Source organism: Sus scrofa, chromosome 17, assembly GCF_000003025.6.
Source record: "Sus scrofa isolate TJ Tabasco breed Duroc chromosome 17, Sscrofa11.1, whole genome shotgun sequence".
NCBI classification, from domain to species: domain Eukaryota; kingdom Metazoa; phylum Chordata; class Mammalia; order Artiodactyla; family Suidae; genus Sus; species Sus scrofa.
This window is the reverse complement of record NC_010459.5, coordinates 11,850,884-11,867,945: the sequence shown is the minus strand read 5'-3', so window position 1 is coordinate 11,867,945 and position 17,062 is coordinate 11,850,884. Positions and strand designations below refer to the sequence as shown.

The 17,062-nt window shown below is 42.4% G+C and overlaps 1 protein-coding gene across 5 annotated transcripts in view; it reads right to left on the bottom strand.

Moving 5' to 3' along the window:
- The window catches only part of HOOK3 (hook microtubule tethering protein 3), a 101,190-nt gene that overhangs the window by 51,207 nt on the left and 32,921 nt on the right, over window positions 1-17,062 (bottom strand). For all 5 annotated transcript variants that reach the window (XM_021077847.1, XM_021077846.1, XM_021077848.1 and 2 more), the window contains 3 exons: window positions 12,855-12,922; window positions 4,160-4,222; window positions 2,005-2,088 (listed from right to left, as the gene is read on the bottom strand). In XM_021077847.1, the coding sequence (XP_020933506.1) occupies window positions 2,005-2,088; window positions 4,160-4,222; window positions 12,855-12,922 (215 nt within the window). The remainder of the gene's footprint in view (window positions 1-2,004; window positions 2,089-4,159; window positions 4,223-12,854; window positions 12,923-17,062) is intronic.

Here is a 17,062-nt window from a genome sequence, read left to right as displayed (position 1 = left end):
AGCGCTAAAAACCAGTGACAGTTACATTCCTACATCAGAGACCACACTGGCGTGCCTGAGAGTTACGGTGATACCCCCGTTTGCTCCAAACCTCTCTGCAGCCCCGCCATCCTCTCTGCTGTCTGCACCTGGGACAGGTGACTCTTCTGCAAGGAATCAAACAGTGAACAGCTTAACTGCTCAGGGCCATGGTCTCTGCAGCAAGTTCTCAGTTCTGTCACTGCAGCAGGAAAGCACCTCAGATGACAACCCAGGAATGGGCGTGCCTGTGTGATCACGACTTTACTTATGAGACAGATGGCCAGCTGGAGCCTGCCAACCCCTGTGTATGATTTTAATTCTTCTTTTTTTTTTTGGCCACGTCCACAGCATGTGGAAGTTTCTGAACTAAGGACTGAACCCGAGCCACAGTTGCAGCTTGCACTACACCTATAGCAATACCAGATCCTTAACCTGCTGTGTCATAAGGGAACTTCCAATTTCAATTTTATATTATAAAAGGAATATTATATTATAAAAGGAATATATCCTGCTTATAAAAACACTCAATCCTTATTTATTCATTAGTGTAACTACAGCATTTGCATATAGTTGAATTTTACAATTTGAATAGCAATGAACAGCATTTACTAGGTAATTATTATTTACTATATTATCCAACAAGGGTGCTCTGATTATACTTCTTCCCGCATCCAAAGCAATGACCAACTTTTATGCCTTTCAAAGTAAAATGCTTCTAGTGTAAAATACCACAAACCCTGTTACCCAGCTATAACAAGAATCAAAATATGGCCAGTTATGCCTCATCTGTGCCTCCACCCTCTCCTCCCACATCCCTTATAGATGCAATGTCTTCACCAATTTCACTGAAGGTGTCAAATAGTTAAAGAGAAAACTTTCTCCTACTACCCCACATTTCTCCACCTCCTCTAGGACCGGTTTCCTGTTTATCTTGATCCTTCTCTCTTTTCAGAAGATTTTTTTGGCCACGCCCCCAGCATGTGGAAGTTCCCAAGCCAAGGACTGAACATACATCACAGCAGTGACTTGAGCCGCTATGGTGACAATACCAGATCTTGACCTGCTGAGCCACCAGGGAACTCCTCGATCCTGCTCTTTTGTTATGCAGATTTCCCTCACAGGTAACAACTGGTCAACAACAAAGGTAACTGGAAGCTTTGCCTTCGTGGGCTTCACTTCTGGGCTTATCTACAAGAAGCTGGTTTTCTGTAGGTCAGAGAACCCAGAAATGTCGAAATGGAAAGAGCATGACCCTGCAACACCCATATTCAGTCTAATCTCCTCTGCTTCCGTTTAACTTCTTTAGAAAAGAAAACCTCAGGATGGCAAGCCTGCTACAGGTGACAGGTGCAGTGGTGATGGGGTGTGGGGGGGTGAGCTCTCCTTTGTGGTACCTCCTCCACAGCCTCACTGTACCTCTATCGTGTGGGCTCTCTGGGGTTTGGCCCCCGGCAAGTCCCTCCCCGTTCTGGCTGTTCTTGGCCACTGCATTCTCTATTTCTTTTAGCACATTCAGCACTTTTCCCCAACTTCCTTTTGGCCTTCAGAGGTTGGTAATGAGTGGTGGTGTGCTCCTGCTGGCTACATATAACCAATCTGCTTGTTAAATATTCAGTGTTAAACCTTTAATCACCTGGAATTGGTCACTGTGGGAGGGGTTATATTGTGGAAATTGACCAACACTACAAATCAGGGCTTTTACCCATCCTCCCCTTCCTGAGAGATACTCTCCCTCTTCTTTCTCTTCTCTGCTTGTGGGATTAATCCCATTTTAATTCATTCATTATGAATTTAATGGGGTTGAAAGAGGGAAGGAAAACTCCAATCTTTGCTCTCAGCCTGCATGCTTTTTTCAGGACCTATCTTCCTTTTCCTCTCTGCTCAGGGCTGTGTCACAGTGAAACCATACCGCAGTAGGACCCAGGGCACGTGGTGGTGCCCAGCGCAGGTTTCAAACAGGTGGTGCAGGGACAGACCTCTTACCTGCAGATCCAACTCATGGCACCTTTGAGCGATTTCTTCCTTGGCTGACAAAGCTTCATTTAGTTCCTCTGACGTTTTCTTCAGCTGGGTAGAGACAAAGCGCTATAGTCAGCCTTTCTTTCTTTTTTTTTTTTGTCTTTTCTAGGGCCATACCCATAGCATACGGTGATTCCCAGGCTAGGGGTCTAATCGGAGCTGTAGCCGCCGGTCTTCACCAGAGCCACAGCAACGCAGGATCTGAGCCTCGTCTGTGACCTACACCACAGCTCAAAGCAATGCCGGATCCTTACCACGGAGCGAGGCCAGGGATCGAACCCTCAACCTAATGGTTCCTAGTCAGATTCATTAACCACTGAGCCATGACGGGAACTCCTACAGTCAGCCTTTCAATATGAAGGGGCAACAACTAATAACTGCACATGTGCAAGAAAAATTAAAAATTAAAAATGAGCTATAGCTGCCAGCCTATACCACAACCATAGCAACTTGAGATTCGAGCCGTGTCTGTCACCTACACTGCAGCTCATGGCAACGCTGGATCCTTAACCCACTGAGTGAGGCCAGGGATTGAACCCTCATCCTCATGGATACTAACTAGTCGGGTTCGGAACTCACTGAGCCACAGTGGGAACTCCTGGCCTGCCATTTCTAATTCTCCCCATTCCTGAGCACCTCCCTTCTTTTCCTGTGGGGCAGGAAGAAATCAAAGAACCCTTCTGTACAAGTCAAAAGAAGGCACTTCTAATTTTGATACATTTTGAATATTTAGCCTTCTCTCTCTCTCTTTTTTTTGCTTCTTAGGGCCTCACCCAAGGCACATGGAAGTTCCCAGGCTAGGGGTTGAATCAGAGCTGCAGCTGCTGGCTTACACCACAGTCACAGCAACACCGGATCCAAGCTGCATGTGACCTACACCACAGTTCACAGCAATGCTGGATCCTTAACCCACTGAGCGAGGCCAGGGATCAAAATCGCATCATCATAGATATTAGTCAGGTTCTTAACTCACTGAGCCACAATGAGAACTCCCAATGCTTATCTTTTCTGTACTCTGAATTTTCTTTTCTCCTATCAAGTTTTTTTTTTTAACATTATCTTCTACTTTCTGGGCTACTTGCTTCTTGGTAATGTTGATTCTGTAATAATTGACAGATTTTCCCTAGGTAAAATATGTATGTGTTAGAGGAACAGGGGTTCAACTGTTAAAATATAAAGCAGTGCATTTCAACACAAGTGTTTAGTCATACCAAACCTTTGTGTTAATTTTGTATATTAGTTTTAAAACGAAAGGTTTTGATTATTCTGATTCTCAACACACACCAAACATTCCCGTGTCCTATTATTATACAAGTTAGTAGTGTAAGAATAAATTAATTGAAATTAAAATTAATTTTAAAGAAGAAAAATGGATTAAAATAAAATTAGATATAAATACAATAAAATTAATATAGATACAAACAAAAATGCATTGGAGGTAGCAAGTTTAAAATCAAACACCAAAAAGAGAAAGACAATTTGGGTTAAAATTACAGCATGTCCAAAGATTTTCCTGCAAAACTTTGAAAAACCATGGGGAAGAAATGAGAGAAGACAAAGAACACAAAAATTTCTATTCATGCTTTGGAACAGATGTCCCAGAATAAGGAACATAGCAACTGACAATGTAACAGTATTTTATTAAAGAGCAATAATTAAAGTTACAAATTAATTTAAAACCATAAGAATACACTGCAGAGTTCCTTAGAAGATATAGCAGTTCCTTTGGGTATTTAAATATCTCCTAAAAGATTGTTGGTAAAATATCTTTTGTATTACAAATAAATCATAAGATTAAATGCATGCCATTTTCCAGGGCTGCATCTACTGTGTTAAATGTGGCAGACAGAGAGCTATCACTAATGGAAACACAAATTACACTAAGTTAAAGAAGTTCATTTAAAGTGGGTTATACAATAATGTTAATTAAAATTACAGATTAAATTACAAAGTGTAATATCCACTAGTAAAGTAGCTCAGATTCTTGAATTTTTAGGTAAAAAATAAAGAATTATACCAATATATTTCGAGCAATTTCAATGGCGACAGTCTTTTCATCAATAGCTACAGTTTACCCTTCAGTTTCTGCATGGATTAGAAACAATGCAAGATTTGGTACCTGGCGATCAAGGTCAACGTAGGCATCATTTCCAGCAGAGACAGGAGACTCTTTACTCATCAGCTGAAATGAAAGTTTAGATGATTACAACCATGAGACCAAAAAAGACATTCCATATATACACTTACGCAGCAAACATGAATACCCAGCTGCCATGGAATTACAAAAATTACAATGAAAACACTAATGTAAAGGGAACATTTTCTTATACACTGAAGCCTTCAGTCTGGGGCTTTGTTTCACTGCAGGGTGAGCCTTCACTGAAAATCTCAGTTGAGATTCTGGTGTGTATTTTCACCACAGGGCTAGTCATGAGAGTCAAGGATTATTTATTCTTACCACTGAAAAGACAAGTCTTTAAGTTAAAATGTGGCTAAATATTTCAAAACAGTAAGTTTTCAGTAAAAAAAAAAAAAAAAAAAAAAAAAAAGCAACAGTAAGTAACTATTTGTTTCTGAAGACTAAATGTGGGCCACATCAGTACCAGCCAAAATTCAGCGCTAATGTTCAATGATGACTCACACACACACACACACACACACACACACACACACACACACACACACACACACACACACACACACACACCAAGGTCTCGGCCTCTCACCCTTGTGTAGCAAAGAGAAGATCCAAAGGGTGTGTGAGGGTTTGGGAGGAGGGAAGAAAATTCTGACTGTGACAAATGTCAGGGGCAGATTCAAATGTCCCAGTTGTCTACTGTCCCCTTATGTTCTGTCTGAAGGACAAAGGAGAGGGACAGTTAGAAACGTGGGGACATACCGTTGAGAGTCTTGTCATTTCAGCCTGCAGCCCCTCCTCTAAAGAACTGAGATGTTATGCTCAGCTGTACCTTTCTCCCTGCTACAGGGGTTCTCAACAGGAGGTCCCCAAGCCAACAACTTCAGCACTGCCCAGGAACTTGTCAGAAATGCAAATGTATGGGCCCCTCCCAGATTTACTGAATGAGAGACGCCGGGGTGAGGGCCTGGGGTGAGGGCCCAGTTTGCGCACTGAAATCTGAGCACCGCAGAACTCAGGACACTTCTGTCGTGAGAAGAGTGAAAGTCCCTGAGCATAACTTGGGTGGGGGGGGGGGCCCTCAGAAAGAAAAAAAAAAAAAAATACAGCTTCAATTTTTTAGGTAAGAATATGAATTAAAAGATGTTTTAAAGATTTTTCTCCTAATTGAAAAAATAACACTCAATGTAGAGAAGATAAAATAATCCATTATTCTACAATCTAGGAATAATCACCTCTATAATTCTGAAATATTTAAGAAGGTCCCTGTGCCATGGACAAGGGACAAGCTCAAGTAAGAAAGACACATACAGGGAGCTCCCATTGTGGTGCAGTGGAAACGTATCCGACTAGTATCCACGATGGTGCTGGTTTGATCCCTGGCCTGGCTCAGTGGGTTGAGGATCTGGTGTTGCCGTGAGCCGTGGTGTAGGTCACAGATGTGGCTTGGATCCTGCGTGGCTGGCAGCTGAAGCTCCAATTTGACCCCTAACCCAGGAATTTCCATATGCTGCAGGTGTGGCTCTAAAAAGCAAAACAAAAAAAAAAAAAAAGAAAGAAAGAAAGATATACAGTACCATGTGAAAAGGGGTGTGACAAACACTTAGAAAGGAAGTGTCTGATTCAGAGACTGGAGTTGTGGGGGAGTGGAGGAGTTTTCTCCCAGTCTTTTTCCTGTCCCCACTGTTACATGTTAGTTCTCACACAGTAACCTCTGTGAATAAAACCCTGGCCCCCAGCCCTGAACAGCCTTCTCTCGGCCAACCATGGTGGGCCAGAGCCTCCAGGCCCTGTGCCTCCTGCTTTCTCCCTGGTTTCTACTCATTTTCTTCTCCACTTTGCTTTGTCTGCCTAAAGTGTACTCCTCTTTCTCCTGCCAACATCATCACCTTCTTTTTGAAAATCTCCTGCTCTGTACTTTAGCTTACATGGTTCATCATAATCAGTTACCTTCTCTTTCTTGCCTAGGCTTCATGGTCTATTGTTCGATGACTTTTGTCAATATAATCAGTTTTCTTATCTTAATAATACCTTCTCCCAGGCAAAATCTCAATCCATAACCAATCCAACTACCTCTCTTCTGGCCGTAAACCTTGACTTCTAAGTACTCAATGGGTAAGAATATTTTGAAACCATAAAGCACAATTTCATGTTCATGTAAAATATGCAGTATCCAATCTCAGTGGAGCCTTTCAAGTTGTCCCCAAAGTACAGCTACACCTCCCTAATCAGCAGTCTCATTTCCTTTAGAGATTATTCCAAACCTTTCCTACCTCTCAAACCTCACCAACTCCTCACTACCCTTCATCAGAAAACTGTGCCACCAGATAAGAAATTCCCCCACTGCCTGTATGTTAATCTACAAGATTGGCTGCATTTGTGCCATCCTTCCTTCTTCAGTTTTATTTTAATACAAGTGTGATTCTTCCCGTCCCCTCCACTTACACTCTCAACTGTTCTCTTAGACTGTGTACCATTATCACAGAACTTGTACTATCATGGTCCTCTCTCCATACCTCAACCTCTTTCTTACTCCTTCTTGAGGCGCTTTCCAGCTAACATTTAAAGAATTAAAAGACTAAAAATCTATGTGACTACCATTCACATGTCTCCAAAGAAGAGAACTCAAAAATGGCCAATAAACACATGAAAAGACAATCAGCATCATCTGTCCTCAGACATATAAATAAGCCACAATGAGAAAACACTTCACATCCCCTAGGATGGCTCTTGTGAAGAAGATGAACAGTAACAAGGGCTGACAAGGACGTGGAGAAGTTAGAATCCTCAGTGCATTGCTGGTGGGAATGTAAAATGGTGCAGCAGCTGTGGAAAACATGCTGGCACTGCCTCAAAAAGTTAAACGCAGGATTACCACAGGACCCAGTAATTCAATTTCTGAGTATATACCCCCAAATTAAAAAAATACCCCAGAATTAAAAACAAGAGTTCAAAAAAAAAAGAAAAATTCCTATACACTCACATTCACAGAGTACTATTCATGATATCCAAAGGGTGAAAACAACTCAAATGTCCATCAACTGATGAAAAGATAAACACAATGTGGTGCCCCCACACCATGCAACCTTGAGGAGTTCCCGTTGTGGCGCAGTGGTTAACGAATCCGACTAGGAACCATGAGGTTGTGGGTTCGATCCCTGCCCTTGCTCAGTGGGTTAAGGATCTGGCGTTGCCGTGAGCTGTGGTGTAGACTGCAGACGCGGCTCGGATCCTGCGTTGCTGTGGCTCTGGTGTAGGCTGGCAGCTACAGCTCCGATTCGATCCCTAGCCTGGGAACCTCCGTATGCCGCTGGAGCGGCCCAAGAAATGGCAAAAAGACAAAAAAAACCAAAAAACAAAAAACAAAAAACCTTGAGAATGACAAATTTTGTTATGTGTATTTCACCCCATCAGAGAAAAGAATCAAAGTTAGTAGCACGTGAATAAAGACACACAGACTATCATCTTACAAAGCCTCCTTCAATTCCGGCTGGATCGGTCAGCCTCTTGACGGAAGCTCTGACAATGCTCAAATCTGTCTGCCTCCTCCCCACCCCTGCCCCCTCCAACCCCTGACTGCCGTGGCCTGGCTCAAGATACCACCATTCCTCACTGGATCATTATGATGGTCTCAACTGCTCTCCCTTTTGCTAGCCTTCTCTTCCTTCACTCCAATCTCATTGCATGGATTTTCTCAAATACAGATGTAAATGCATTGTCTTCTTACAAACCTATTCGCTGCTTTCCAAAATTCTAACTTTTTAAACAGAAGAGCTCAGCATCCTACTGATCTCAGGGCTCTTGTCCCACTGAGCACCTCCCCTCACTCCTCTGCCAAGGCTTTCAGCACCCCCTTGCCGCTCCTGCCCCCTGGGCTGCTGGACAGTGTGTACCTCAGCCTCACCTCATCTGTCCTCCAGTGCTCAGCTACATGCCTTGTTCTCTGAGAAGCCTCCTGAAGGCCACCAAAAGGAGTCAGATACACCTTGAGGTACTCCTATCATTTCCCCAAGGTGGTACTTCTCATTTTGAATGCTTTTGATGTATCTAATTGCTCGTTTGGCTGTTATTTCCTATAGACTTAAGACTTTGTGAGACAAGAGACCGTGTCTATCTCATCCACAGTTGTGCCCTGAGGGCCTATTACCATTCTTGCTGCATTCCAGGTGCTCAGTAAGTATTTGCTAAATGACTAAAATGAAGATGCACATAACAGACATATCATCTGGAAATCTAATTGTATGTACTTTTTTTTTCCCTTTTCCTTTTTAGGCCCCCACCCTCGGCATATGGAAGGTCCCAGATTAGGGGTCAAATCAGTGCTGTAGCTGCCAGCCTTCACCACAGCCACAGCAACATTGGCTCCGAGACGCATGTGACCTACACTCATGGCAATTCTGGATCCTTAACCCACTGAATGAGGCCAGGGATCAAACTCGTACCCTCATGGATACTAGTCAGATTTGTTTCCTCTGAGCCATGATGGGAATTCCCAAAAGATACCTTGTTTTGGTTACAAATTTTTATCAGCTATATCATATTCCATGGGATAGAGTACTATAATTTTTTTTTTTTCTTTTTCTTTATCTGTGGCATATGGAGGTTCCCAGGCCAGGGGTCTAATCGGAGCTGCAGCTGCCGGCCTAAGCGACAGCCACAGCAACATTACATCTGAGCCATATCTGCAACCTACACCACAGCTCACGGCAATGCCAGATCTTTAACCCACTGAGCGAGGTCAGGGATCAAACCCACAACCTCATAGTTCCTAGTTGGATTTGTTTCCACTGTGCCACGATGGGAACTCCTGAGTACTATAATTTAAACACCTGCTTACCAATGGATATCCATGTTCTTACATTTCTATTATTTTAAGATGGTCACTATAAAAGAGTTGTAAACACTGTTGTGCACAATCCTGGTCTGAATGTCTAAATAATTCCTCAGGATAAATTCGTAAGAGTGAGAATCACCCAGTCACAGATTTTAATCTTTAAAAATCCTGATTAAAGATACAATAACTTGTTATTATAGAAAAACAGGAAAATACAGAAAAGGCTAGAAAACATCCAACTGTTTTGGAAAGTTTATTTCTTTTCACTCAGCTTAATTTTTAACAAGAATGGGATTATACTGTTCATGTGCTCTGTATCCTACCTTTTTAACCTAATATTCTTTCCAAAAAACATGCTTTAATGCCCACATAGTATGTCAATATATTAGTGCACCATAATTTGTCCATTCTCCTACTGATGGGCAGTTAGGTTCTTTCTGAGGTTTCAGCACCAGAAAATAAGGCTGAGATAATCTTGCAGTGACACAGCACAGCATTATGGAGGGGGCTCTGATTTGACCCAGATTCTAACTCTGCTGCTACTTCCCATGTGAACCTGAGCAGGTTATTCACACTGTCTAGGCCTCAGGTTCCTCCTTTCTAAAATGGGGACAATAACAGTACATACTTCAAAGGATTGTAGTTGACTTTTTTTTCACTGTTAAAATTGTGGTAAAATACACTTACTTTATGTGTACGTTTCAGAAGCACAAATTACAGCGGTATTGAATTTTAAATGAGTTAGTAGATGCAATGTGCTTAGTACCAGCACTACATAATAGGTGCTAGATGAGTGTTACTATTATTATTATCATCATCACTATTGTATCTTTTTTTTCTTTTCTTTTTTGGCTGCCCTGCAGCATATGGAGTTCCCGGGCCAGGGATCAGATCCGAGCCTGCAAATTGAGACCTCAGCTGTGGCAACGCCAGGTCCTTAAACTACTGTGCTGGGCTGGGGATCGAACCTGCATCCCAGTGCTCCCAAGACGCCATGGATCCCATTTCGCTACTATTCTTTGTATTTCAGATTTCCTCAGGGTAAATTCTTAAAAGTGGAATTACAGGACCAATTAGAGTAAGGCAGAACTGTTAGCAGCCCCCTTGTTATTTTGCTCATTTTTGCTTAGTAACAGAATCCTCAAATTCTGGCTCAGCCCATGACTACCTGGAGTGACGACCACATTTCCCAGGTTCCCCATGAGGCCATGTGCGCAACAGCAGGATAACAAGACGGAGAATTCCTGGAAGTTAACGAAGAGGAAATGCTGGCTGGAGCATGAATGTGAGGGCTGGACGCCCAGAGCCACAGCTGACCATAGGTGGGAATCCCGCGTTAAGGAGGGCGGACAACAAGATGCAAGAAAACTGGGTCCCTGGTGACCACAGAGCCAACCCACGGCCACTTAAGAGTAAGTAAATTTGCATCGTGCTTGGGTGATTGTCTTTTTGTTATTTTAACACTCAAGACCTTGTGTCTTCCGTGACAAAAAAGAGTTTACCTTCCTGCCATCAGTGTTGACTGCCAAACTGATCATCTATTAAAAGCTTTGTTTTCTTGAAAGGTCCCGCATAATCAAGACTCTGGCTGACCTCTGTCCCCAGTTACTGGGAGGCAGCGTCCAGATCTCTGAAATGTCCCTGACGAGTGTCTTTGTCATCCATGGCGGGCCCCTAGCAGTCTAAGCTGGAAGGTAAATGGTTGGGGGCCGGTGATGCCAGAAATCCCAATCATGTATTAGAGGGTTGGGGCTTTGAGCCACTTGATATCAACCTCTGGCAGGAGGGAGTGGGGCTGGATTTGGTTTAACCTAAGGATCCAATCAATCACACCTTTATAATGACACCCAATAAAGCTCAAGTGAGCTTCCCTGGATGGCAGCACTCTGCATGCTGTCACATGCGCGCTAGGAGGGGACAGCAGAGACGTCTGGTTCGGGACCCTCCCAGACCTCCACTGGGGGTGGGGGCTGGTTCTGACTTGTATCCTTCTGCTATAATAAAACCGCCATTGTTACTCAGTTCTGTGAGTCATTCCAGCAAATCATCAAATCTGAGGATGTCATGGGAACCTCTGGATTTATAGTCAGTTGGTCAGATTTAAAAGAAAACACTATCTTGAACAGCATTTAGCATTTTTCCTATTTGTCTGCTGCACTTTTTTTTTTCTGTTGGTTACATACTTATATTTTATGCTGTTTCTAGTTCCCTTAAAGGTTTCTTTCCTTGCTTTTATGACTAAAATTTTCTCACATCCTAAGATCAACTATTTATTAATCTATATTTTCTTTTTTTAAAAAAATTTTTTGCTTTTTAAGCACATGGAAGTCCCCAGGCGAGGGGTTGTATTGGAGCTGCAGCTGCCAGCCTATACCACAGCCACAGCAACTAGAGATCCAAGCCACTTCTGCGACCTATGCAGCAACTCACAGCAATTCCAGATCCTTAACCCACTGAGCGAGGCCAGGGATGGAACCCGAATCCTCATGGATACTAGTCAGGTTTGTTATCGCTGAGCCGCAGCGGTAACTCCGGCATTTAATTTCACTGTTACAGTTCAATGTTTGACATTTGATGGCGCTCAGGACATGCTACCCCTGCATACGATGCCTTGGCGCGTCTAGTATCTCAAGCTGAAGGAATCTGAGAAAGAGCAGGTGCAGGAAAGATTTTCTGGCCTTCCTCTAATGTAGGTCCAGAGACCATCCCTCGTGTGAGAGATGCCCGCCCTTACTCAGACAGAAGGAGTATCTTTATCTCCAGAGTCAGAGGATGAGAAAGCAATCTGCACAAATAGGACTTGCTGCTCCCCTTTCCTGGCTCTATCACATTTTCCCAGGAGACTTCTATTCCCCACCTCATCTTCAATGGAAACACTCAGGTTTAAACACTTCTTTGGGCTTCTTTATAAAGGCTCCTGTGTTGTGTAAAACTTATATTAAATACATTTGTATGCCTCTCTCTCTGTTTGGCATGTGGACGTTCCTGGTCAGGGATAGAATCCGTGCCACAGCAACAACCTGAGCTGCTGCAGTGACAACACTGGATCCTTAACCTGCTGTGCCACAAGACAATTCCTATATGCTTTTCTCTTGTTAATCTGTTTTTGTTTGTTTAACAGAGGCCACAGCCAACAACTTGGTTTTTTTTTGTTTTTGTTTTTGTTTTGTTTGCTTTTTAGGGCCACACCCATGGCATAAGGAGGCTTCCAGGCTAGGGGTCAAATGGGAGCTACAGCTGGTGGCCTACACCACAGCCACAGCAACATGGGATTTGAGCCATGTCTGCAACCTACACCGCAGCTCACAGCAGCCCCAGATTCTTAACCCACTGAGTGAGGCCAGGGATTGAACCCGCAACCTCATCGTTCCTAGTCAGATTTGTTTCCGCCGCGTCATGATGGGAACTCCTCCAGCTAACAACTTGGAAGTGTAGACGAAAAAAAATTTTCCCTCCTATAGATTCCAATAAATACTCATCGAGAAATTGCTTTAGGTATGGCTGGAGCTGAAGACCCGTTTTCTTCCAAATAGGGCACCAGTACTTAAGTGTGAGGTAGACTGTGATTTAAGATAGATATTACAATGGCTTTAGGAATTAGTCTACTAGTTCTAATTCATTAGGGCATTTAAAAAATTGAGGAATAGTTACTGAATATCTATACCTGCAAGATAAATGTTTAACATCTACATAAAAATGAGATAAGCTATATCCTAAGTGTAAAGACCAAATTCTCAAAAAACAAGTAGGAGAATCTCTTCTTAAAATTTCTGCTTCAATTACTTAAACTCGTGTCTGCTCCTTTAATTGCTCGTAAGGAGTAAGCACAAAGGTCCAACGTACCTCCTGAATGGCTGTCATGACAACATGCTGAACAGACTCCTCCATCATCATAATGGCTTGGATGTACTCTGAAAACAAGAACAACCTGGAATGTCACTGTTCAAGTCAAAGGCAATCAATGGAGTAAAGGCTAGCACCTCGGGTATCTCGGAAGTCATCTCCTGTGCTTTGACTCTTCCTTGGAAATCCCTGCATGTGGTTAAATCTGTGCCATAGGTAAGGCAAAGGCTGATAATCACAGTACTTATTTTTCTTTAAGATAATTACTTCCCCGCCTCCTCCGACCCCCCTGCTATAAAGTTGAGGCTATAGCTAAAGGTTGCAGGAATGGAGGATCTCGGGAACATAAAGCAATGGAACAGTAAAACCTAAAGCCAAGAAGGGAAAGGGCCCTGTTATTACTATTCCTAAGATCTAAAAATCTGTGACATTATTCTGTGCTATATGTTAAACATTTTTGATGTTTTTCTTTCCTTTGTTCTTCCTTCCATTTTTATTGAAGTATAGTTGATTTACAATGCTGTGTTAGTTTCAGGTGTACAGCATAGTGATTCAGAATATATATATACACATATACGTGTATGTATACATGTGTATATATATACATACATGTGTGTGTGTGTGTATATATATATATATATATTTTTTTTCTTTTTCAGATTCTTTCCCCTTATAGGTTATTATAAGATACTGAATATGGTTCCCTATGCTATAGAGTAGGTTCTTGTTGGTTATTTTATATATAGAAGTGTGTTTATCTATGTTTTATTCTTATGTGACATCAAAACACTGAATTGTGTATAACTCCTATATTAATATTTTCTGTCATTAAAAAAAAAGTGAAACTGAGAGCTGCTTAGGACAAAAAATTTGAGATGAATTTAGGATAGAGATTGATATCACAGTTAAATACTGTATAAGCCTGGGCTTTAAAGTAATGACCCACATCTCTAATAAGCTAAAGCATCAATCTCATCAACCTTACCCTCACCACTGCCGAAAAAGAGAAAGATTCCTTGGTCATTAATAGCGACAAAGTTGAAAAAAATTTTTTCTTGCCTTCTAAAAAAGCCCTGGAAGTAGTTTTCATTGTTTTCAAATTCAACAATGGATGACAGCATCCAGGCATAAAAACATCAGTAAGCCAGCTGGATTTCAACCAATTTGGTAAGTGTATTTTAATAAGAAACATTTAAAAGAGTAAAATCATTAGGAAATTTTAGCTTCAACCAGCCTCTCCCCACTATGCACCCCCAAAACCGCTGAAAAATTGTCTAAACACGCTAATATTATATGGAGTCTTACTGTGAAATTGTTACAGGGAACTTCTGTAAAGAGACTCATGTGTTTGGAATGTCAAGCTGTAATCCTTTGTTTGGTAGGTAATTTAAAAAAAAAAAAAAGAAATAATTTTTTTTTTTTTTTTTTTTTTGTCTTTTTGCTATTTCTTGGGCCGCTCCTGCGGCATATGGAGGTTCCCAGGCTAGGGGTCTAATCGGAGCTGTAGCCACTGACCTACGCCAGGGCCACAGCAACGCGGGATCCGAGCCGCGTCTGCAACCTACACCACAGCTCACGGCAACGCCGGATCCCTAACCCACAGAGCAAGGCCAGGGATCGAACCCGCAACCTCATGGTTCCTAGTCGGATTCGTTAACCACTGCGCCACGACAGGAACTCCTTTTTTTTTTTTTTTTTTTTTTTTTGTCCAAAAGAAATAATTTTGACAGCAGTATTAATTATGACTTTCTGGTTGTTAATGCCAAAGATTTTAGTTAATCAAAAACAGGTTTTTAAAGAAGTATTGCCCTAAGGATACTTGTACCCAATCAAATGTGTGGCGATACATGCAAAATATACAACATACTTTCATTGCAGGCACTGTTCTTAGGCCAAAAGTAGGAATAGAGCAAAATCGTTATCTAGTTAAAAAAAAAAAAAAAAAAATCCCTTGAGTCTGAGCTCAGCTTTCTGTTGGTTTTGTTGTGTTAGTGAGGAGCATCCTAAGAGCACTGGGCTACAAGGAACCAAGCGCAGAATCCCCAGGTTGCAGAGGAGCTGGCCCAGCAGGGCTCAGAATGGAAGACTGTGAACATGGCAGAGGCGGCAGCGGGTTGATCGTGGGAGGGAGACTGAGGACAGCCTGGTGGACGTGGAGGCGGTGACTGGAACCGGGAGGCGGAGGTTAGTCAGGTGTGAGAGGGGAAGCGTTAGTTAAGAAGCGGTGTTGCCACGTCAAGGCCCTTCCCCGCGAACACCGTAAAATGCCAGATGATAAAATGATGATGAGAGCCACATTAATGCACAATTTTTGAAAAGTGAAAAAAAAAAAAAGTTAAAAGTCCAAAATCCAAGTATGTATGATTACAGGGTGCAGATCCAGGAGGCAGTGCTGGAGAATGAGGTGGGCTAGGTCAGGGAGTTTATCCTGAGAACTGAGCTTCTAGGTCCAAACTGCAGCAGTTTAACACAAATAGTATTAGGTTACAATGTGGAAGAGGCACAATGTTTGTCCTCATCTGGCCGCCCCCAAGCAAGAAATCCTGGGCAAGTCAAATAAGACTTAAGTCTCAGTTTTCCAATCTGTAAAGAGGGGTTTGTTTTGTTATCAGGCAGAAGGGAGACAGTAAATATTATTACTAGTGTGTTTTTACTACTAATCTTTGTCTTTTCAGATTCCCCACTGTTTATTTGCCCCAATTTGAGAAGTCAGCCAAGAGAAATGGAGGCCCTTCCAGCGTTCCGAGTAATTACTCCTCAGTTCCGAGGAACTAAAAACATCCTCTCAAGAGAAAGCCCTGGTCTGTGCAGTGCTTTTTGGATCACAAAGCAAATGCACACGCATGTCCCACTGACTCCTCGGGCGATCACTCTGCCAATGAGGGGACGGGCTGGGCACCTCAGTCAGCGTCAGGTGCAAGCGCACAGCTACCTTGGTCCGCTTATGCCACGTGTCCTAAGTGCGTGGTGACTGGCAACGCCGAGCAACTCAGAAATTCATGCCATTTGGTTCTTAGCTCTCCACACCCCCAGAGCAGAGAATGCCCTCTGGACAAGTAAGATGTTAAAAAATCTTGTTCAAAGGTTTCATCATTTATATACTTTTCAGGAAAAAACTCACCATAGGTGTTATACACAGGTGCTCAGTCTGTGTGAGAAGCTCAACAAATATTATGACTACTTCCCCCCAGGACTATGGACATGGGTAACATCCTTGTCTTCTCCTACTCACACCCTGTAATAAATAATTCGCCAACTCTTAATAGCTATACATGTCAAGAGCTGATAAATCTCCTGACAGAATAAATACATATGAAATCCTTATCTGAATTAGATGAACTACATTAAATAATTTTTCATTTGCCTTTTAAAATCAAAGCATCTACTTAGAGATTCAATGTGGCTTGAACCTTCTTACTGAAACCAATCTTTCTAATCTTTGACAAAAAAATTTAAGACATTTCAGCAATATTAAAAATGCAAATGTCTTATTTCTTTTTTTTTTTTTTTTCGCCCCACCCACAGCATGCAGAAGTTCTAGGGCCAGGGATTGAGCCTGTGCCACAGCAATGACCTGAGCCACAGCAGTGATGCTGGATCCTTAACCTGCTGAGCCATCAGGGAACTCCCATTTTAATCCCTGAGTTCAACTCAATGAACAAACTAAAATTTACTATAGACCACGGAATGCCAAAATCTAAAAGGAATGTGGCTAGAGAGAAATAAATACAGTGTAAAGAGAAATTCCTGAATCAGAGACCAATAAAACTAGTCACAGCTTCAAGAAAACAAGGTTGACTACTACTAAACTTATCACCAGGACAAAAAGGTAAAGACAACGAGCTAATAAAAATCTGTTTTGCATAACCATGGCTGGAGTAGGAAGAACAAGAAAAATACCTGTGGGCTTAAAAAAAAAATCTCTCTTCTTCAAAGGCCACGTCAATCGCAGTAGAGTGGGTGCCACCATCATTTAGGACAGTCCCACCTACCTTCCTTCTGCTTCCGGGTCCTGATCCCTCCTCACTACTCTCCAATTAGAGTTGTGGGTTTTTATAACCTCAGAGGGAGCCTAAGTCTTTCTAATACTCAGTTTCTACTAATCAGATCACTCGCTCCATCCCCCCTGCAACGTGTGCCTGGACACCTTCCCCAGACCAAGCCTGCACTGTCCCCCATCACACTCCACTTTCACCACACCAGCCACT